The following is a 22,959-nucleotide window of genomic DNA, read 5'->3' on the forward strand; positions in this document are numbered from 1 at the left end:
AACACAGAGTTGCTATTACAAACTATTTTATTCCAAAAAGGCCTATAGGTTAAGGTTACACATTTTCCATTTAGCATTGTCGAATATCGTGTCCTCTTAACGGACAGAAGGGGGCGTTCTAGTTCTGCACATTACTTCTGTGATCTTTAAATCACCGTGAAGTTCATGCTTCCTCAAGTCAGTCTGGGTACGTGCTTGCGTAAAATGCGTAATATCCATGTTCAATGTTATTGAGAAATCCATAACGCGTAGAGGGTTCTCATGTAGTTGCCCTCAGTCGGCACTCATGAAAGAGGGCACAATTGAAACCAAAATTGAGAACTGGTAAATCTTTGAAATGTAGAACATATCTAATGTAGGCCTAACCCCTGACCGGACATAACTGTGCTATAAGCTCATATGTGCAATGCCATCTATTACGAATCTAATTTTAGAGATAAAGTATTATCAGAATGCTATTATAGTTGTTGGTCCTTACTGTGTTATTCTTTAGAAACCATGAGGCTTATTGAAACGACATTGCGACTGACATAAATTAGATTGACATATACTACAGCGAATCATGACCATATACTCAATCCTAGGCGAGTATAGGCGGGGATAACGGCAGGACTTGACCAATGAATATTTTTAAAGTAATCCTTAAACCAATGAGGAAATAACGGCCAAGTGACGGTCCAGGGTAGCTCCGTCTTAGAGACAAAACCGAAGGGAACCCTGTGACAGGAATACACTGAATACAAAAACTCTGAAATCAGTGTGAGCACCACGTTGGGTGTGCGCTCTTAATTTACCTGGAAAGACTGTCGTTTAAGGTCCATGGTGAGTACCTTCAGAATTCAGACCTCTGTAAATACAAATATGCTCATTGGAGCTTATGCTGAACTGTCGCGCGCTGCTGTCTGTCAAAAGTGTAGATTTACACTTGACGTCGTCTGCCCACGTTTCTTACCGTCTCGGTGTGGTATAATTAGCTATAAACTAGTTAACTGAATGAACTTGAAAGTAAACATGGTGGATCAGAATATAACACGACATAGTATTTTACTACTAAGCCTGAACTACATCGAGCGCTTGTGAAACCAACACCGACCAGGTTACTATTGGGTTCTAAGTTGAGATGTTATTAGTTTAACGACCGGGCTGGTACAATTGTGTAATCCCTCATTTGTAAACAGTCAAGTGATGCGGGTAACTGGGGGCGAGTGCAGGTTTTTTTTTTTTTTTTTACTTCGTATCAACATGCCGTGCGTGTACTGTGTCTACACAGTCCAAGATGCGGTCTCTAGCCAAGGCAATAAACAGATAATTCACGTTCTGAATTCGAGCGTGTTAAACATAGCCAATGAGTCTCCCTGTCCATTCTATTATATTCTGCTACAGTATTGTGAGAGACAGACTTCCTCGATGTCGCCCTTCCACTCCCTGTGACAGAGTGAATAATGTTTTATTATTATCAATGTGTTTTATGATAGGGTTATAATGTCAGTTAGTATCTAGGTCAACATGTATCCTTGGAGTACATGTATCCTTGGATAACATTATCGATTCTGTAGAGGTCGTGAAGCTCTTCTGTCATAGGTTAGCCTAATTCATTCTAGTCTGTGTTTTTGGGTGCTATCATTCACATACACATTTTGGGATGGAAAAGAATCCTGTGTTTCTTCTCTACGCCCCCCACCCCTCTAACCAACACCACCGTACCACCATTTCTCCTATGTGTTTGTGTGTGCATCTCCTTAATCTCATCTCTTCTGTTTATTTTTAAATGCTGCCATGTCCCCCTTATGAACTTTGACCCTGGCCTTCCCTTTCCGCTGCCCTCTTGTCTGTGTCCGGTCTCCGTCTCCCTCCCTGTCCCGGTGCTGCCATAATCACTGCCCCTGCGGTCTCCCGTCTTGTCTCCCCATCCCTGCCCCTGTCCGTTCCTCTCCCTCTCCCCAGATGCAGTTCATGCTGCTGTTCAGTCGGCAGGGAAAGCTGAGGCTGCAGAAGTGGTATGTACCCCTGTCTGACAAGGAGAAGAAGAAGATCACCCGGGAGCTGGTGCAGACCGTGCTGGCGCGCAAGCCCAAGATGTGCAGCTTTCTCGAATGGCGAGACCTCAAGATTGTTTACAAAAGGTTGGTGTGGCTGATCTGTTTGGTTACGCACGCCCAAAGTGTCAGTGGAGTTACAGAGAGGCAGGAGAGAAGTGCAGTGCACCTGTGTGTTTATCAAGTTGGTTTTGTTAGTCCTATTGCCCTGTCAACATATTACTGTTTAATACTATAATGCTAACTTATGCAAGCACACAACATGTTGCCAGCCTTATCATAAAATCAGGGGAAATGCATTAGATTTGAAGAGCTTTCAGTATAACTTACAGGTGCGGTGTCACCTGTTTCTACTGTAGTATTGCAGTGAGGGTGTGACATTTTAACCAAGAGTCGCTAGAATCGGCTTGTTTTTTTGTTTTCTTTTAGTCTTTCATGTTATTGACGGAGTGTGAGGCGGCATGCTCAGGCCGTTGAGAGTTAAGCTGGGGTTAAAAGAAAAGATGAAAGCAGTGGCACGCCTGGATTGCTGGGGGAGAAGAAAAAAGAGAGAACATTTTTCTCGCCTCATTATTCACAGTTGCCGTGCCAACCAATGGGTTGGGGCTTTTCATGTGGGCTGAGCCACCGTGACCCATACGAGGTGGCACCACACAGCCACCGGCCTGCCAATCAAGTGCGAATTGAGATGACCGCACTCTGCCAAACAACAAACAGCCCCAGCTCATACACATGGATGTGGTTCGATTGGTGGTGCATTAGTGTTTTTTTCTTGGTGTTAGGTTACAGATCCAGGTCTCAACACCCATGTCTTTAAGACATGCGGTCAGTTTCAGCACTGATTAATGCTGCCTTCACACTGGCAATGTCATTGTTTATTCTGTGAGGCCTGTAGTGTTTTCTATGTTGCTGCATTTTCTCATGGGTGTTATTCCTTTGATTTAAAAGGTGTGCTAGAGGACACAGCCGTCAAGGGTGTTTCTGTTCTCTGTTACTCACAGAAATTTAATCAGGAACTGGAGCATCAGAAATCCAAGGAGAGACGCAGGGGTCACCTTAGGCCGAGAGTGGCAACGAATGTAAAACGAGCTCCCCTTTTTGCCGGAGCCACTCAAAACAGACCCACAACAGACAAACGTGCACCGAGCTGCCTGCATCCTCAACGGGGCTCAGGGAGAGACGTGCAGAACCCTCCTTCTGCTACAGTCACGGCGATGGCGGTAAATTAATACTGACCTTTCGCGGCAGATAAAAAACATGCTCATATGTACTCGTCATTGTTTGCCAAGCTAATCCTCATTAGCTTCCTGCCACATTAAATAAGACAGACGTGCTTGGCAATCTAATGGAGTGGCAGGGGCGTGTTTGTCATTCGAAGAGCGCAGCATTTGGTGGAGCGTCCTGGCTGTTATCTCTGCGCCACGGTCGGGTGGAGACTGCACGGAGTGCGCTGACTCCCGAGCCCCCTCACGGCACGTCCCTTTGGCAGGTAGAGTCTGTAACACAGACATCGCCCTAGCGAAAACAGTGACAGGTCTGCTGCACTCGGCCAAGAGGACGCTCCGACTGGTGTGATTTATGAGCGTGAGAGAGGAAAACACAAGCAGCAGGAGAAAAAAGGGAGAATTCTTTCTTCAGAGATGATGGAGACATACAGAGAGAGAGACAGAGAGAGAGGGAGAGAGACACAGTTGAAACTGAACATCAGAAAGACAAAACTGCTGCTGGGGGAATAGGGTTGAGCAGAAGAGAAATCCATAAAGAGCACCCAGGAGTAACAGAGAATCCTTGCCACCCTTGCTCAAGGCCCCCTGGTTGCAATGCCCAGTGCTCAATTATAAACAGATTTGCTCGGATGCAACATTCTGTCAGCGTGGTAATCAAGACCTCCGCCAGCTGATACCCCCCCCCCCCCCTTCCTCATTTCCATAACACAGTCCGTTGCTTCTCATTTCAGGGCTTCATGAGGTTGAACAGCACTCTTGAGACTCAGTAAGAGCCACAGGCCAGAGTTTAGTCTCTAAGCGCATACTTGGCAGACTTGACAAGCGCCAACCCTTTGACCCGCTTTGCTTACTACTCGCCAGGCAAGCACTTGCACTCTTTCCAGACAGTTGTGTAAGAGAGATTTGAATCTGAACAGCATATAGATCCTCTTTTGTGATGAGAGCAAAGTAATATAGCAATGTGTTTAGTTAGTTTAGCTTTTAGTTTTTCCTTGTCGCTGTGTGTGTAGGTAGCATACCCAGAATATGCCTCCAAAGCTTTAGGTGATGATTATGGAATTGGAGCAGTTGTGTTGTGGGGCTAAACCCTCAATAATGAAATGAGATTACGGAGTTGTTTTCTATAAACTGCTTAAGCTTGCAATCAAATCTGGTCCCCCCTGATTTTAATATAATATGCTACTGAAGCATAGAGCCTTTGCAAGTAGAGGAATGCTTTCAAATATATGAAGAGAATAGAGCCCTTTCTTACACTCCCCACTTTCGTACACTATGAAAATGACATTTTTATGGACATATATTAATGTGCGCATGTTGTATATGAATAAATAAATAATCTATTTCCAGGATAGGAGGATATCCTTGCAGTGCTAGTCGTTCTGGGGTAAGTGGTGGATAAGATTCAACTCAGGCACTTGCAACTGCAATGTATTTGCACATGGTACACACTGTATACACTGGTGACAAATGCCCAGTGGTCCTCATAGAGCTTTAAAATCCTGTCAAGCCACTTGACACTGTATGACACTGTAGGCTAGGTCATCCTTTCATGATAGATAGAAACGCAGGTCGTGTTGACTTGGGAGCTGTGTCAATATTTCCACCTTTGATGGTGAGAAGGAGGCAGCCAGAGCTGGTGGCTGCAGGGCTACCAACTACTTGGAGCTCTGTTCGTGATGAAGAGAGCTGCACACATATTCACACTGCACTGCATGCTGTTACACTCAGGGCTGAAGTGCAAGATGAACATGCACACTCAAGAAACTAATGTTATTATTTGTTATTATACGGCTCTTCACAATGCAAGTAGAATGCTCCATTGACTTGAATGGGATTTCCGAAAGTTCTAGCGGTCATTATTTCTTGGGAAAGGACTTCTGAAAACAAGAATGACCGCTGTCAATGGCAACGGAGTTTGTGCTTGGAACTTCATTCAAAAGTGAAAGCAGACGGTTGATCAGCTGTGTTCTAAAGAATGTTTGATTCAAGTTCAGCGTGTGTTGCGAACTATTTGTTTCTTGGCAAAAGCCACGACGAAACGGTAACAAATAAGTGTAAAGAGACATATCATGGAGTTTATTTTTTCCTTTTGGCAAGTAGCCGTATAATAAGCGGGATGATGTATAGAACGCCGGTCATCATGGGAAAATAAGTCCCTTCAGGGCGAAACAAGACCCTTCCGCTGGCTCGCTGCACACTCAAGAAACTAATGTTATTATTTGTTAATGTTATTATCATATCTGCAACACCTTCTTCTTCCTCTTTTTTTAGGATCACACAGGGGAAGTGATATTGTATGTGATATTGTATGTGACTAGACTGGGTATTTTTGCTTCATGGCTCTATCAAAAGCAAAAAGAGACAAGTAAGCCTCTTGTAAAGCACAACACAAGCGTCAGTTTAGGCAAACCGTGTGTGTTACTTAGGAACGAGATAGAACTTATTATGGTCTGAGCGTTGTGTTACGCTTACTGCTGCCGCTTTGTTATTTTCAGTGTGATCCCCGCTTCAGAGTCTTGTGTGCCCTTTACCCCCCCCCCCCCCCCCCCCCCCGTGGAATTTCATCGAGTCACTTGTCTGCACGGTGGCGGTCACATGCTGAAATAATTCTTGTCTGGGAGAAGGTTATCGGAAGAGAGGGGAGAATAAGGGGAGGGAGAGAAAGCATTGAGAGTGAAGTGTGAGGGGGATGGAGACATTGGCATCCCTCGCCAGTCGGTCAAATGAATATCCTATATGCTGAAAACAGCAATACTTTATTTCAGGGGAATGTGTGTGAGAGGGGGCGGGAGTGGCATAAAAAGATGCATAGTCAGCACTTTGTGAATGAGCAGAGAGGCAATATATCACATGCGGAGCGAGGGGAAGTGTTCTCTGTTTGTGCTTTGTCTCCAGTTTGGAGGCAGTGAGGAAGACAAATGAGTAGCATGCATAGAGCCATTAGCATCTTTAAAGGCAAAGTGATACACATATGCACATGAGCACACACACACACACACACACACACACATGGAATAGGAATAACCCCTGTGTCATCCAAAGTCTCCCTCTGTAGAAATTTCCAGAGTGAGAAGACTGTTTGCTGTAGGGTGTCTGATTGACTTCACCCCAAGGACACAAACATAGTCTAGGCCATTAGAAGGTTATGGGGTCTTGTAACACCCAGAGATGTTTTTGGGGGGCAGCCGTGGCCCACTGGTTAGCACTCTGGACTTATAACCGAAGGGTTGCCAGTTCGAGCCCCGACCAGTGGGCCGCGGCTGAAGTGCCCTTGAGCAAGGCACCTAACTCCTCACTGCTCCCCGAGCGCCGCCGTTGTAGCAGGCAGCTCACTGCGCCGGGATTAGTGTGTGCTTCACCTCACTGTGTGTTCACTGTGTGCTGTTTGTGTTTCACTAATTCACCGATTGGGTTTAATGCAGAGACCAAATTTCCCTCATGGGATCAAAAAAGTATATATACTTTTACTATATACATACTATGTGTAGGATTGTTACTTGACATTTGATGTGGGTAACAGTCTCCCGGTATCGTGAATAAAGCTGCAGTCTCACACCAGTTGTCTTTGAGTAATTTTGACCACACACACACACATACATACGCACATATAAACACACACACACACACACTGATGCATGCACACACACACATGCACACACTAATGCATGCAAACACACATACACACATAAATGCATACACCCACAAACACAGATACAAGAGTGCATGCGCACACACACACACACATGCACACACTAATGCATGCATACACACATAAATGCATACAGAGAAAAGAGTGCATGCACAAACAAATAAACACACAGACTGACACTCGCATATATGCCCATTCAATCCCAAAGCTGCTCTGTTTCCGTCGTCAGATAATGAAAGCCTTTTCTGCAGTCTTATCTGCCCTGTCATGCCAGAGGGGTCCTCTGTTCTGGCGATCCACCTTCATGAATGGCGTTCCTTTCATGGACTAGTTTGCCCATCTGTCACAGTGAAAGCTGTCCTCTGCGGCTGAAAGCGCTCTAAAAAAAAGGCGAAATTCTCTCTTTGTGTTTCAGATACGCCAGCCTGTATTTCTGCTGCGCTATAGAGGACCAGGACAACGAGCTGATCACCCTGGAAATCATCCATCGATATGTGGAGCTGCTGGATAAGTATTTTGGCAGTGTATGTGTTCCTATGCACAGTACATATTTATCTAAACATTTTTTAATGTAAGTTGATGACTTAGACTTCACACACATACTTTCAAATAGAGATGGTGTAAAGCAAACATAATGTGGAGACTGTTGGACTGTGTGTGGATGTGTGTGAATGTGTGTGTGTGTGTGTGTGTGTGTGTGATGAGGCTTCCTGGGCTGCAGGTGTGTGAGCTAGACATCATCTTTAACTTTGAGAAAGCCTACTTCATCCTGGACGAGTTCCTGCTGGGAGGCGAGGCGCAGGAGACCTCCAAGAAGAACGTCCTGAAGGCCATAGAGCAAGCAGACCTGCTACAGGAGGTAAGACTCTAACCCAACCCCCTACCTCCTCTTCAGCACTAACCTGCCAGAAAGAATCCCTGAGAACCGTCAGCCAACCTCCCGTTAGAGTAGGTCTCAGCTCTCACTGAAACTCCTTTCAACAATCATGTCTTCTCCCCTGCGGATGAGCTCCTTTTCTAGTCACTGCCTCTCCCTGTCTCACTCCCTCTCTCCTTTTGAACTCACTCTCCCTCTAGAGGTCTCCTCCTTCCTCCTCTCCTCCTCTTGCTCCTTTCCTTCTCTCCCTCACATTGACAGCTCCCCCTTCCTTCATGTTCTCTCGCAGAGAGCATTCCTTTTAGCACTCCCCTCTTGTTAGCACTTGTATATTAGCCTCCATGTTGGGAGAATTCACTCCCTCCTCGGTGGGTCACTCTTTATGGTATGAATTTAATATCCACTGAATCATCCGGAGGACGTTTTTACAGCTGGGAGAAGCCTGACCCTCTCCTGTGCACAGTAACCTCGTAAGATGCTAGGTATTACATTTACCCGAAAATACCACTGCAGCTTTCATGTGTATAGACACACACACACACACACACAAACACACACACGCATAGTACCTATACACTACACTACACAAACTCAAAGTATTTACCAGTGCAATTTACTCTCACTAGTTTGAACTTCTCAGAAGTTAAAACTCCCCACAGATCAATCAGACAGACATACCCAGTCTGGGACTTAGTCAGTTTTTGAAGCGCATTAGATGTCGCCCAGTTTGACTGAAGAGCCTTTACATCTGTCAAGATGGTGTAGCATGATGGCTTTTAATCTTGCTCGCACAGATATCAGAGGAGATATCTGATTGTTTCCAGTGCGAGGCAACACATTGACAGAACATCCGAAAAAGAGCGACAAGCCTTTATATCGGTCGACAGCAATTACTGCTGACATTTGAAGAGCCGTTGCCAGGTCTCACTCTTTCCCTCCCCCTAGCTCTGGTCTTTTGTTGCTGTCAGCCTTTGAGTTTGTTCCTTTTTTTTCTCCTGACTTCAGTTAATTTTTTATGCCTTTTTTCTGTCTCTCTTTTTCTTGTGCTCTCTCCCTCCCTCACTCTCTCTCTCTCCCTCCCTTATTCCTTTCCTCCCTTTCTTCCTTTGCTCTTTGATTTACAGAATCTAGATTTTCAGATTCGACTCTTTCCAGGTACTGTCCAGCCTCATCTTTGGAGATGAGTTATAGAGTAGCTATTCTAGTTAACCTAGTAGCAGTAGTCTTATAATGTTTAGCTAGGTACAAAACAAAGGTCTCTCACATACCAGTGACTTCTGCAGCAGCCATCCTAAGAAAAATAATTGATTACAGCACTTTTTGCTTTCATGTTAAAACAATGAAATATAACCACTAAGCTATATGTATTATAACAGTTCATTGCACCGTTGCGCTCTGGATGCTGGTATGTAAAGGTCCTTTGATACAATATTCACATTGAATAGTGTAACAAGATGCCAAGTAGTGCTAGGCGTTAGGCCAAACAGAAAGTAATTAGACAAACAGGCGTTCACACCAAAAGAAATGTGTGTATTGAGGCCAGGGGATATAGTCCATTCTCTTGTCTCCCTTCTAATCAGATCCAAGCAGGTAATTGGCCTGTACAAAAACAGGAACTTCAGTTTCCTAAGCACCAGGATAAGATCGAGAGACGTCATTTCCCTTCTCTGTTAGTGTGCTGCAGTCACCACAGACTGAACGCCCGTCCTCAGTAAATGGGTGTGTGTTCATCTCTGCCCCTCCGCAGAGTAAATTACCCACATCACTCCTAGGCAACGCGCTGTCATCTGGGCCACGCTACAGAACAGTGTCATTTCAGCATATGAGGGACGAGGGGGCCATTTACATCCCCTCCTCTCTCCACTCGCTAGCAACTCTTTCAACCAGTCAGTCACCTGACCTCCGTGCTGCCTCGGCCGCCTCACACACACACACACACACACACACACACACACACACCCCGCCAGACATTTTTATAGGATTTGCTTGGCGGGGAGGCCTTTGCTAGCACGTCTGAAAGGTGGGATAATAGAATAAGAAAGGGGAGAAGGGGGTCAATCATTGTCTTGAGGTGCCAGGCTAAGGCAGCACACTGAGATATGACCCAAATGCGCGGTCCACTGAGAGGCATCCGGCTGAGATGGCTATTACCAAACCTGTCTCAGCCGTCGCTATTGGAGTGCCTCTCATTCTCTGCTCACGCTCTCGCAGGGCTGTGGAGAAGGCTGCTGCACTGCCGGACTAGCCACTGCTGGGGCTGCCGCTAATGCATCTGGCCTCTCGTGTGTGTGTGTGTGTGTGCGTGCGTGTTTATGAGTTACACTGGAGAGAACCTTAAAGGAATGCAACGGGTACACACTGTTAAGGAGTGATGCCGCATTAAAGCTAAGCAGGTTAAAGTAAAGAGCGTTGTGCATTTCCTGAAAGCATTTGAATGGTTGCTTAAAATGGGGAATTGAGAGAATGTGTGTGAAAACTACAAAACTAATGGCATAATTCAGACATTCAAATGCGCTGGTCTAAATGTGTGAGTCGCTGAGATTCCTGAAACGGAGATGGGATGTGTGTAGGTGGGATAAATGCAGAGGAAAATGAGTCGCTCAGAGGTTTGCTGAGAGACACTTACATGGAGAGGACTGTACATAGCAGTCATACTCTAAGCAGTCATAGTCTAATTGTCTAGCAAAGCAAAATGGTAATTGAAAAAATGGGATTTTATTCAGATTTATGCACGTGCATGGATTCATGTTTTAATGCACAGTTCTGAGATGGGGGATAAAATGAAATATGCAATCTGAGCCTCAATATGCAATGTATAAAACAGCAAATAGGTACAGTTAAATAGAAATGGTAAAAACTATCATAAGTGTATAACAGAAAGACCAAGACTGCAGTCCCGATGGCCAATTAATGTAGTTAGCACAGGAAAACATCAATACTAATTTGCTAATTATCCAACATCCTCCAAGGAGACTTGCCTCATTTTGCACAATTTGCAGTCTCGTTGGTTGCACTGCCTCTAAATCTAAAGGTTTGTATTGTAGTCACATGTCACTTGTGATTACTGTACTTTCACCTCATTACCCTTCTGATTGTCCAACCCTCCCATAAACGGCAGTAACTAACCACAAGAGCTCGAGCCTCTCACAGTTACTGTGAAAAAGCAATCAAAAGCAGTATCCTACACCACTGTCCCAAATATGAAGTAGTTACCCAAGCTTTGATACAAAGTTTTGCTTCCTGACTTCAAGTTGTATTTACCCTTATGGATATTCTTGTTTTTCCACTCCGACTCAGAGAGGGACAAAAATGAACAGAGCTCCTGTAGCTTGCCCACAGACAATAATGACAACAGCAGCAGTGCAGGAAGGACTCAAGGCCCTCTCTGATTGGCTGGGTTTTGTGTCCGTAGAGCCAGACGGAGGACTGGGGCGGTTTGGCCAATGAGGAGATCTTATAATGATGAGGGGTCTAGAGAGTCCAGGCCTGCTGCCAGAGGGTCGGTAATTACCAGACTGACCTGGTCAGTCAGCATGGGGTTTTCTCCAGCCAGCTAGCGAGTGGCGTGCCCGTGTGGAGTGAGCGCATGTGGTCCCTCTCTCACTCATTCCCCCCTACCGTCTCAAGTGCTGTCAGCGGGGAGGGGAAACTCAAGGTCCTCCGCGGGGTGCCAGACAACTAGAAGCCCAAATTACTTAGCGGTGTGCGGAGGTGTGTTTTTAGCTTGAGGCCTTTAGGATTGTCCAGCCATGCAGGTTGGTTTGATGTCTTACATTTCTCAGTCTGTTGTCGAGGACTTAATTGAGAAATACCCTTTAACATGATCGATGTGAAGCCTAGCCTAGTCATGCATTGCAAAAGTAATTGGAATTGTTTAGCAGAATGCTTGTAACACAACCTGACTGTAAGTTGCTTTTGGGCAACCTGCTCAAAGTTTCTGAAAAATGAACAGAAACTGCTAAACGCATGGGAATATTATTGTGTCCATTCTTTGGAGCCAGACATTCATTACAATATCTGTGGTGAACAAAACTCTCTATGCTGAGTCATGTTAGAAAATCAAATCTGCACAATGCATAACAGATTGACCAATGGATGTAAGACTCTGCCCCTGCAAAGTGCCATGGCAACATTTAGAGAGCGACTGTATATAATTTCAGGGAGATAACAGCTTTGGATGGTATGAATATTTCATTGAAGAAATGCAATTTGGCAGCTTTTGTCTCAGACAATGCCAGTGGTCTTAGAAGTGACATGAGTCCAACACTAACGTATCAAAGATACATAAGTATCAACACTTAAGCATGATTTTTCATATATTCCGATCAACAACAACTATTGACACCAGTGATTCAGCATCATTGGGTCAGGACCAGAGTGTGACAAACAACAATTGCATTTCCTTCACAAAATATTCACAAAGCTCTTATATCTGCTGTGTGTGTATATGTGTGTCTGACTGTGTGTGTGTGTGTTAGGAGTACTTAGTTCCTCCGTCATGCGTAATAGACCACAGAGCACTTGATTGCCCGGGTGACCTCGTTTCCCCTACTCAGACAGGCACAGCATTAAATCTATTGGTTTGGGTTTGCAGTGCCAGCCTTGACTCTTGCTTGTTCAGAACTACCGTTGTCCCTAGTCTGACGGCAATTGCTCTTTACTCCAAAGTAAAAGCAATTGGAGTCTTTTTTTTTCTTTTCTTGGTCTGTTTATGTTTGTGTATGTAAGTGTGTGTGTGTGTGTGTGTGTGTGTGTGTGTGTGTGTGTGTGTGTGTGTGTGTGTGTGTGCGCTTTTTTCTTCCACCAGCGGGGGTGTCTGAATCCAAAGTTCAGGCAGTAGCATTAGCCAAGGCGTCTCTCACACATCAGATTCAAATGAAAGAGGAAGGAAGCAGTTCTTTAGTAACATAGATGGTTGGGACGATAAGAGAAAGAGCAGAAACAGTATTTTGTCTGAAGTATACAAATATACACAAAGAATTGACCAATAAATGACATCTGAAACCTGAAATATGGAAGAGGAGGAGGTAGGTGACGATGAAGGGTGATCTCATATTGACCTTTTTAGAGGCCTCGATTACAAATGGACCACAGACTGTGTGGGGGTAGGATGAAATTGACTCTCTGTCATCAGGGTCATTTCATCCATGTCAGTTCCTTAATTAAGCAAGAGGACATTTAAACATTTAGGCCATTTGTCCTCCATCCCTCGCCTGCTGAGGACGATTTTCTTTATCAGCACTATTAGTAAGTCATGGTAATCAGGAGTAATAATTTCTCTCTCTTCCTCGATGTGTGTGCTTCTGTGTGTGTGTGTGTGAGAGAGAGAGAGAGAGAGAGAGACAGAGGAGGAGGAGGAGATAAAAATAATGAGAGAATGTACAGTATGTGAAAGACCGAGAATAGGAATGCGGCAAAGTGAAACAAAAGACTGTTATTAGGTGCAGATACAACAAAGATCTGTACTCTCCCCTTGAGAGAAAAGAAAACCGAAAAACATTATTGACAAAAGATCTCCGTGGCACATGAGACTTGTTAGGTGTGCTCCAGCACTTTAATTGGTGAACTGAGCTGAAAGCCTTTCTCATGTTTGCTGTTGTGCCATTTGGCATCATCAGGCCTCAAATAAAAATATTTATTTCTGCTTGCATTCCCACTCATCTTTTATCTTTTAAATAAGCCCTCTCTGAGTTATTAGCATGGCGTCAACACATAACGAAGCATTAATGAAAGCTTCGAGGTGAGGGAGTTAAATTGGAAGTATGATAGGAGGCTTTGAGCAGCAAGCTGGGGCACCACACAGCTCCGATGCCAGATAATTACATCGGAAGACGACATTCCGAGGGGGAATTAGAACGAAACCGTTTTAATTAGTTCTTAATGAAAAAAGAAAAACGATATGTGGTGGCGTTCAAGCTGTTGTTTGCATTCGGAGCGAGCACTTTTGTCCGGGAATAGTGGCGCCTCAGCAGATTCCCGAAGCACTTAAGCGCTGAGCTGGTTTCGTGCTGGAGGTAAGTGAGGAAGACGGGAGAGAGGAGGGAAGAGCCGGGCTGGGGTGGGGTAGGAAGAGGAGTTGTGCAGAGACAGGAGAGTGGAGCTCAAAGAATTCAATCTTACATGGTACATTTGTTCCTGAGGGACATACCTGGCCTGTATCCTCATTTGAATGATACAGCGCTTTTTCTGTTCCCCTGTTTCCCCTTAAACTCTTTGCCCTGCAGGTATGATGAGTCCTAATATGGCTGCAGAGTCCTCTGGTCTTTTCCAGAATTAAACACATGGAGGTGAATACTGTCAGTGTCTGTGTCAGCAGAAGCCTCTTAGGGACTCTACTACATCACTGGTCATGTCAATAGTGTAGCGTACAGAGCCACCTACTCCCCCTTAACACCATGTGATAGTAAAGGTCATTTTTGCCCTTGGGTGTGTGCTATGTGCCTGTAGGATAGTGCTTATATGTACTGTATGTAGATGTGGATTCATTCTTGTTTCACCCCAACAGAAAAAGATAATCATAGATGAAGGTGGATATTGTTTATTCTTTGCTGTAGATTTCAGCCCTACTAAAGCGTTTTTTTGGTCTCAAAACAAATTAGATCCCTTTTGTGTAGCACGGTGTTGCCCTGTGTCCTGCTGTGTAGTGTAATTTGTCTTCTGTAGTCCTTTGTTTTGTGTTGGCGATAAGGGACCCTAGCCAGGACCTCCAACTGTTCTAGCTCTTAGTAAAAGATCTAAGCACAACATTCCCCAGGGAGGAGGAGGGAAGCCAGTATCTCGCTTTGGCCTCCAATCACAGTTGCTGCGCTTGAGTCAATGGCGAGAGCTCCCTCTGCAGTTCACACACACACACACACAGACATATACACACAGATAACACACACAAACACGGACAACCTACACACACACATGAACACATATCTCCCTTTTGCAGCAATGCAGTACTCATCTTGTCAGTGTTTTTTTCTCCAACATTGAACATTTTACACATAGAGATGCGGCAGAAGGATGAATCTTAAGCCTATGCCTGAGGTCTAGTACTTCTGTTCACATGCATAGACTTAATGCTATCTGACCAAGCACTAAATGGAGGAAAATAGTGATATTGATCAGTAGACCAATAATGTTGAGTACTGTACTCCTGTTCATTTTGCGTCCAAGTGCATAACTCTCAGTGGACCTTCCCCCTCTGCAGACTCCTTTCCTGTGAACACGTCCATAGGCTGCCATTGAGTTGTGTGCTTCTGTGTCCTGTGTGCCAGTGGTCTGCATGCCCTGTGCTCTATGTCCTGTTCCCTCCCTCCCCTTTAGGATCCATGGCTCTAGAGGGTGACTGGAGAGTTTTGCTTGCCTTGCATGGTGACATGAGATTTTTTGCATGTGTGTGTGTGTGTGTTTGTCTGCACCTCTCTATTTTTGTCTCTCTCTCTCCCTTAGCCACGACATGAGTACTTTAATGTGCCTGTGTATTAAATGCCCGCTGCTGCCCCCACCACTGCTGTTGCTGCTGTTGTTACTGCCGCCGCCACCGCTGCTGTCGCGGCCAGCTGTCCATCCTGCATGCCGAGCCACTTCACACGCCCTGCCCACAGCGTCCACTACTCAGCGCCCAGTTGTGCCTCCTCCTCCTCCTCCTCCTCTCCTTCTCCTTCACCTCCTCCCTCTCCATCCTCACTGCCCTCTGTTGGCGGAAACGTGTCGGGGGATCACTCATGTCACGTGTCACCAGGCCCCCTGGGGCTGATTCATCTCCATACACACTCATGAACACACACACAAGTCATCTGAAATGGTCATGTATAGTTTTACTGTTTTCATTCTCATGTATTCATGATGTCTCATTTTCAGACCGATCAGGAAAGGTTTTTGTTCTCTTCATATACACATGGTACTGTGACAGAAGCCATGCTTTTATCAAGTTTATTGTGATGTTTTTACATATAAGGTCGCTAGGGCTTGTTTAACATGAACTCAAAATAAAGGTCAGTGTTATAGGTATAAAATCATAGGTTAGGAATTTTAGTACTGTGATGGTTTTACAATGCATACATTCTGTAGGCAAAATCCAGGAAACTGTTTTCTTAGGTTCAATTAGACTATAGTTTAAGGCAATGAAATGTATTTGTTTAAGGTAAAAAGAAGTAGATTGATCTGTATAGAAAAGGCAAAATATAAGAAGATTCCAAAACTTAAAAGTACTGTAAGTATGTTTGTAATCATAGGTTAACTCTAAGTGGCGGTAATGCGTTCACTACTACTTCTAGGTAGCATCTACACATAACAATTTTGTAAATGTATAAGTGTGAGAAAAATTTGTGTAATCATCAAAAGTATTACCTATTCAAATTTTGTGAATTTTGCACATTTGATCAATAATTAGATTATTTATTATTTTGTGTTTGTTAAAATGAATAAAATTGGGTCAACAAAGTAGACCCAAAAGTAGATCTGTCATTGAGTATAATTTTATATTGAGTAGAATATTTATCACACGCAATGGCTTTTCAACAATCTGTAAAGCTGCAGTTTGTAGTTTTTGTTTACAGCAAAAAATTAAATTCCTCTAGATCTACTAGATTACTTAAAACTTCATATGCAATGTATTGGGTCTTGACGGCACTAAACATCATAAATGATCTACAAATGGTGTCATTCTGATTCCTACTCATGTCTCTTGTTTCACAGCTGAACTTTTGGTTCTTAGGTCCATTTCAGTCCATGCTAGTGAGTAATCATTTCCAATTATATTGGATCATTCATTCTAGAAGCTTGCAAAATCTTAGTGCCTCAAGCAAAGTCACAATACTAAATAATAAGGATAGGACTAGTCCACAGAAGAGCATTGAGGGGTAATTATCAAGGAAAACCTCTTTCCAAAGTTCCGTTTCAATTATGTCAGTGTTGGCCTTCAAACATTTAACCATCCAACAGCAAAAATGGCCAACTCCCAAGCTTTTAACTAGTGATTTGGATATCATTCAGACTGACACAGCGAATGGGATTCACAACCCCTGCGTTGTCTGAACGACACTTAAGGTGCTCGGCTGTGCTCCTTTCCTATAGTGTAGGCCAGGAACCAGTGGGGGTCTACATTCCTTGAGCCCAGCCAATGCTGACGGGTGTGTGTGTGTGCGTGCACGCAGGCATTCCATCATAATCCCCACACTTTACTTTTAGGGGAAGGATCCCCTATTCAGAAGCCATCGCCCAAAATTGCAAGGATTACTTGGGTCTCAAGATGCATTAAGAAATTAATTCGTCTGATTTTGTGCTGCCTCGGCTGTGCATGGCGTTTTGTAGCTGATTACTTGCATATGGAGGCTGGATTACTGCAGCAATCCGTTCCCAGTCCCAGAGGTGTTCCTCCTAATGAGCTGATGGCAAATCTAATTCAGACAGCGAACACATTTAATCTTCATTGACCATGTCGTCCCACCCAAAAGCACAAATGAAATGAGATTACAGTAAGTTAAAGCCAGGGAAAGATGTATGCATGGAGATGTTTTTGGAATGAAATGTGAATGTGTCACAACATGAGGAAAGCAAGTTGAAACGAAGGAATTCTTATCTTTGGTTGGTTTTATGCAGGTTCAAGATCATGTCCATATCAACCAAACCAGTGATATTTACAATTTTACAAATATTTTGGGACATTTTGCTTCCATGTTAAGCCTAATATTAAAGTCGAAAAGTAGAAAATGTGTCAGTCTTATGATAGTTATCCATAATTGCTACACTAATACTAACCTTGGTGTTAATGGGCTGTAAAACCCATCAAAAAAGTTGGCTCAGTATTTCATCTTATCTGAGTGCAACATTGGACCTTGCCTATAGTGCAGGTTTATAAAGATGACTAATTTCACCAGATAGCATGGATCAGAGAGCATACCCAAATGCAACTCAATTCTCCAGTACAGCCTTTTCCATTATACACTCATACACATAGACACAGGCATGCACACACAAACCTGGAGGTCTGCAATGACAGCATCTGTGATCTCAGGGAAAAAAGGCCTTGACTCTGATTGGGTTTTCAATCCCTCTGTATGGCGGGCTCTACAGTCATGAATCATTCATTGCGATACAGCAGTGGAGAGAGTGGAGAAATTACGCAGCTCTCAGAAGTGAACGATGGAAGTTAGATGTAAAGAGAAAAAAAATCGATATGTGGAAAAGGACACCTCCAGCTTCATACCCCTCAGAAAACTGATGAAAATGAATAACTTGTGCTCACACTGCTCTTCTCTTTACTTTGTGCCGAACGTCATGTTAGGATGCCAAAGTAAGTGCTGTTTTTGCTTGAATTGTGTTGTCCCTGTGCACTTTAAATTCAACACATTTCCCTTGTGTGTTTATCATTAAACCATCTGTTTGCCACTTGTTGCTTCACTGCTTTCACACAACTGAATGTGTCATGGTCACATGGATATGTGTTTATTTACTGTTTTACTTTAAATTTGTGTTTTTTGCATTTTATGTCTGTGTCAAACTAACAGCCATATCATTGATGAGATGAAATTTACTTAATTTACCCTGCAATCTTTTACTCCTATGCCACTTGGTCAACTTGGTCAGCAATCTTTTCCATTGCCTACCCATGTCCTGTTTGTTTTTACTGTCCATTTCCTTTCCTGTCCATTTTCACTAAACAGCAGGTCTTCACCTCCTCAGTCTTCAGTTTAGTGGTCTCCCCAGTTTGTGTGAAGTGTCATAAAGAAGCTAGTCATTACCAATTAGTGTGTCCCTATATGATTATTGAAGACTGACCCTCACATAATAGCAACCTTATGCGTGACTGATATGTGTCACCCCTGGGGAAGAGGGGGGGGGGGGGGGGCGGTATTTGAGTGTCACCTGCGAGATCGGAGCAACTTTGACTCTGCCCACTTCCTCCTGTAGGAAGCAGAGACTCCACGGAGTGTTCTGGAAGAGATCGGACTGACATAAACACCATGGCTGTCCAACTGGCTGTCCACCTCACTTTGCCAGCTGCCTGTCTGTCTGCTTGAAGATGTAGCACGCACACACGCACGCACACACACATACACTCACACACACACAGAAATTGTGCTTCAGTGTGTTTCTCTTAGACTTTTCATCATGTCTTCATTCATTGTCCTTTTTACAACACACACAGCACACAAAAACATACATGATGTAGCAGTGTACAGAATCATAATACAAGTTACCAGAAATCATCACCTCTTTTTTTTATTTTAGCCTTAAGATAGATTAACAGTAGTCTTATCAGTGTACTGTTAATACAACCACAGTTAAGAAAAGGAAAGATAATTACATAATTACAAATAATTTAGCAGCTATTAATGAGTTGGTTGAAATGACACAGACACGCAGAGGGTGGTGTGCAGTCCCTGAGTTTGGACACTCATGCTTTTCCTGACTTATTTTTTAAATATAAAGAATAAGATAACAGTGAAGTTGGAGGAAGGAGACCCAGGCAAGAAAAATAACAAATATCATTCATATTTCTTTAAGTTGATTGTAGTTTTCTATACACACACACACTCACTCACTCACACATATTGTTATATTATTGTTTTATACTTTAGTACTATAGTATTGGTAGAGATGTGAAAAGGGATTCATTGTCAAAAACCAAAGATTTCTGTTTCTGTTCTGTTTTTTGCCTTGGTTAAACATTTAATTTGAGCAGTTGAGGCAACAAACATTGCGAAGAGTCTGCTGCTTGTATCCATTTTTGATTGGCTGTTACTGTTGAAAGCACAAAATGAAGCCCTTGATGTCACTGCCCTGAACATTCTCAGAGATGTTCCACTGTGTTTTGTGGTGAACTACTGCTCTTTATAATGCAAGTGCTACTGAATATGTTCAACGGAAGTATCGTCACATGTTGGTTATATTTTGTATTGTCACTGATGTCGTCTGCATTTACAATCACTGATGAGCATATTCCTGTGATACCCTACCACCCTTTCCTATTATGTATTATATTACTGTAAGTATTTAAAGCATTTGAGCATCACCTATGCCATGTGTGTGTATGTCTAGTCATGGGGAAGTATTATCTGTAATTGTTGTGTCTGTGAATCTGTGCAGCAGTGTTTGAAACTAAATAAATTTGTCTACCGCCGTTTCTATGAGGTTGTGTACATTTCCACATTTCCATATTTCTCTGTAAATTTCTGCCCTAAGAAGCAAGACCTTGAGGACTGTATCGTAATGCCATTGATCAGTTGACAACTGCAAGGCCTACACACAGCTTTCTGGCACATAATTCATATATACTCCCTTACAAAAAAGAGCTACTATAGAAAACTATAGTGTTGCTATAGTTCTTTTTCAAAAGGGCTCTGTGGCCAGACAGGTCACTCATTTGTGTGAGTCAATGCAGTTGAAACAGATGCTGTTTATGAATTTGCAAATGTACCCATTCACAGTCCAAAGACTATGCTTCCGCGGGGAAGAGGTGTCCTTGTTGAGTGAATATCCTTATTGACACGTGACAATTTTGCCTCAAGTGAAGCTGGCAAGGAGGGAACGAATTGAGTCTTAGGCAGAGAAGTAGAAATGCAGTCCCAGACGGACCTGCCTTGTACGCTCACGTAGCCATGACATTTTCTTATTGGTTGGAGTTGAATAATTTGAGCCCTGTATTCCCAGTACTGCGTCAGTGAAACTAATTGTGCTTGCAAATTACCCTAGTATCATTCATGAGGCTCATCTTAAAGTCCCAAATGAGAGAAGAAGCCCCTTATTGGGCAAGCTGAAAATCTGTGGCATAGTGCCTTATCCGACTGCACCTTCAGTCCCACATGAGGTGGATCAGTGAGATTCCATTCCCACAGTCATTTCTGTGAAAGTGACTTTCATCTTCTGATGATCCTCATTTCTACCAGAGAGACTCAGGAGGCAGAAACAAAATTAAAGATTTAATCCCGAATAGGACCCATAGCCATGAAGATAATTGATCAAAGACAAGGATGACAGTCTCTGGAGAAGTAAAGTTTTTTGGCATAGGTCCCCATCCACAAAAACATCTCAGATCCTGCCGACTCGAGAAATAGAGGAGCTTACACCCTGGATCAACACAGGGACGAACTGGTGGCTTTGGGGTGGAGGAAGGAACATAACATTTGACATACTGAAAGCACCATAGAAAGAGACACAACAGTTTTAAGATAAGTGTATGAATGGATTGTGTAGACTTTTTTTTTTTTTGAAAAATACTTTGACCTTTTTCTTGTTGGGTTGTCTGGGTTTTTATTAATTGAAAGAGTAATATTGTGGCATTGATCTCTGGCCCAGCTAAACTACATAGGTCACTGTTATGGGGCTAAAGATGACAATGCTTCTAGAAGCCTACAGCTGGAGATGACCAACTGTCATTCTCGGATGGTCCAGAGCAAGGTCGTAGCTATAGAGTCACCAAATGTCCTATACAAATTCATGACCAGATGTCATTATGTTTATATGTTTTCTTTTAAAAAATAAAAGTTCCATAGCCCTGTTCTTCCCATCTTTGTGTTATTATATATAATGGCATAGATTTGGGATGAATAAATTACAACCATAACTATATAATGATTTGAACAAAAATGCATTGCTATAGAAAAATACGTTTGGCCAGATTACCATGGTTCAATGTGATCATGTACACAGTAAAGCCAAAAATAACTGCAACCTAGACTAAGCTATGACACGTTTTAACTGGATAAGTTGTTATTCTTATTTCCACTGCTCTTTTCCTCACTCAACTATGCCACCTTATATCGCTGCCCAATTGTCATAATCTTGCGCACTCTCTGTCTCTCTTTTACTACACTACTCTGAAGGCACCAAAGTGAAAACCCTGAAGGCCCTGTACTTAGTGCTGTAATTTGCAGACTGACTTGCTTTCACTAAAATGTTTGTTCCGTCTTCATGCAATTAAGGCCTTGTTTGGTAATATATTAGCAATATATTATTTGTCTCCACAATTCCAGCTCCAGCGCAGAGAGAGACTATAGATGTTATTGTTAGCCTTTAAGACAGACATGCAGGGCATTACCCCATCCATAGTACACATTGCCTGCATGAAAACATTTACTGACATGGGACCTGGACATCGCTGTAGGTTAGCCTATCCATGATTTTGATTTTTTACTTTTAACTGAGACATGGTTAGATCAAGCAAACAGTGCTGCTACTCTCATCGAATCAGCTCCCCCAAACTTCAGTTTTTTGAGTGCTACCAGAGCAAATAAAAGAGGTGGGGGGATAGCCACAATTTTCAAGACGTCTTTTCAGTGCAATCAGTCGTCATTCGGTGACTTTACTTCATTTGAATATCTGTGTGCATGCATTAAGTCTTCTCCTCAGATTTTATTACTGACAATTTACAGGCCTCCAAAACATTCAGCTAAAGTTTTTCTTGAAGAGCTAGGTGAACTGCTATCAGTTGTTTGCATAGAGTATGACTGTCTTATTATATCAGGGGATCTAAACTTGCATGTGGATAATCCTGAAAACAATTATGCCAAGGAATTCATTGCACTAATCGATACTTTCTCCCTAACACAGCATGTACAGGGGCCAACACACTCTCTCGGCCATACCCTCGACCTTGTTATCACAAAGGGTCTCGATGTCTCTACAGCTGTTAAAGACCTGGCCTTATCTGATCATTTTTGCGTGTTCTTTGATGTGTCTATGTCCCCACACACTCAAAACACAGCTATGATGGTAAAAAGGAGAATCATAAATGATCAGACAAGTGCTCTCTTTGAGCAAGCACTTTCACTAAAGTCAAGTCAACTGTCAGACTCTGAAGACTTATTTGATCACTTTAATGCAAAAATGGCAAACATTATGGATGACATTGCTCCATTACAATTCAAGAAAGTTAAGGACAAACAGAAAGCACCATGGAGGCAAAATCCAGCAGTTAAACTTCTAAAAAGAGAGTGTAGGAAGACTGAAAGAAAATGGCGTAAATACAAACTTCAGATCCACTATGAAATCCATAAAGAGATGCTCCGCACATATAACTCTGAAATATGCAAAGCAAGACAGTCTTTCTTTTCTAACATTATCAATAGAAGTTCAAATAACACTCGTATTCTATTTTCAACTGTTGATAAGTTAACAAATCCCCCCTCACAATTAGCGCCTGAACTTCTCTCAACTAATAAATGCAATGAGTTTTCATCT

At 43.1% G+C, this 22,959-nt stretch overlaps 1 protein-coding gene across 7 annotated transcripts; it reads left to right on the forward strand.

Annotated features, from left to right (window-relative positions):
* The first annotated feature begins 678 nt into the window (after positions 1-678).
* Positions 679-19,903, forward strand: LOC121724980 (AP-1 complex subunit sigma-2). 7 transcript variants are annotated; one of them, XM_042112002.1, is made up of 7 exons: positions 679-822; positions 1,945-2,123; positions 7,327-7,435; positions 7,633-7,770; positions 8,913-8,943; positions 14,013-14,075; positions 15,226-16,440. In XM_042112002.1, exons 1-6 carry the CDS (start codon positions 820-822, stop codon positions 14,063-14,065), a joined length of 513 nt encoding a protein of 170 aa, XP_041967936.1. In that variant the 5' UTR covers positions 679-819; the 3' UTR covers positions 14,066-14,075; positions 15,226-16,440. The 7 variants fall into 7 exon arrangements, with proteins under 7 accessions (XP_041967936.1, XP_041967938.1, XP_041967937.1 ...); XM_042112004.1 differs by lacking the exons at positions 8,913-8,943; positions 14,013-14,075; positions 15,226-16,440 and adding exons at positions 11,201-11,287; positions 18,688-19,903 and having other exon boundaries at positions 681-822; XM_042112003.1 differs by lacking the exons at positions 8,913-8,943; positions 14,013-14,075; positions 15,226-16,440 and adding exons at positions 18,062-18,070; positions 18,688-19,903 and having other exon boundaries at positions 681-822.
* Positions 19,904-22,959: the final 3,056 nt, after the last annotated feature.

This window comes from Alosa sapidissima, chromosome 12 (genome assembly GCF_018492685.1).
Source record: "Alosa sapidissima isolate fAloSap1 chromosome 12, fAloSap1.pri, whole genome shotgun sequence".
Taxonomy (NCBI): domain Eukaryota; kingdom Metazoa; phylum Chordata; class Actinopteri; order Clupeiformes; family Clupeidae; genus Alosa; species Alosa sapidissima.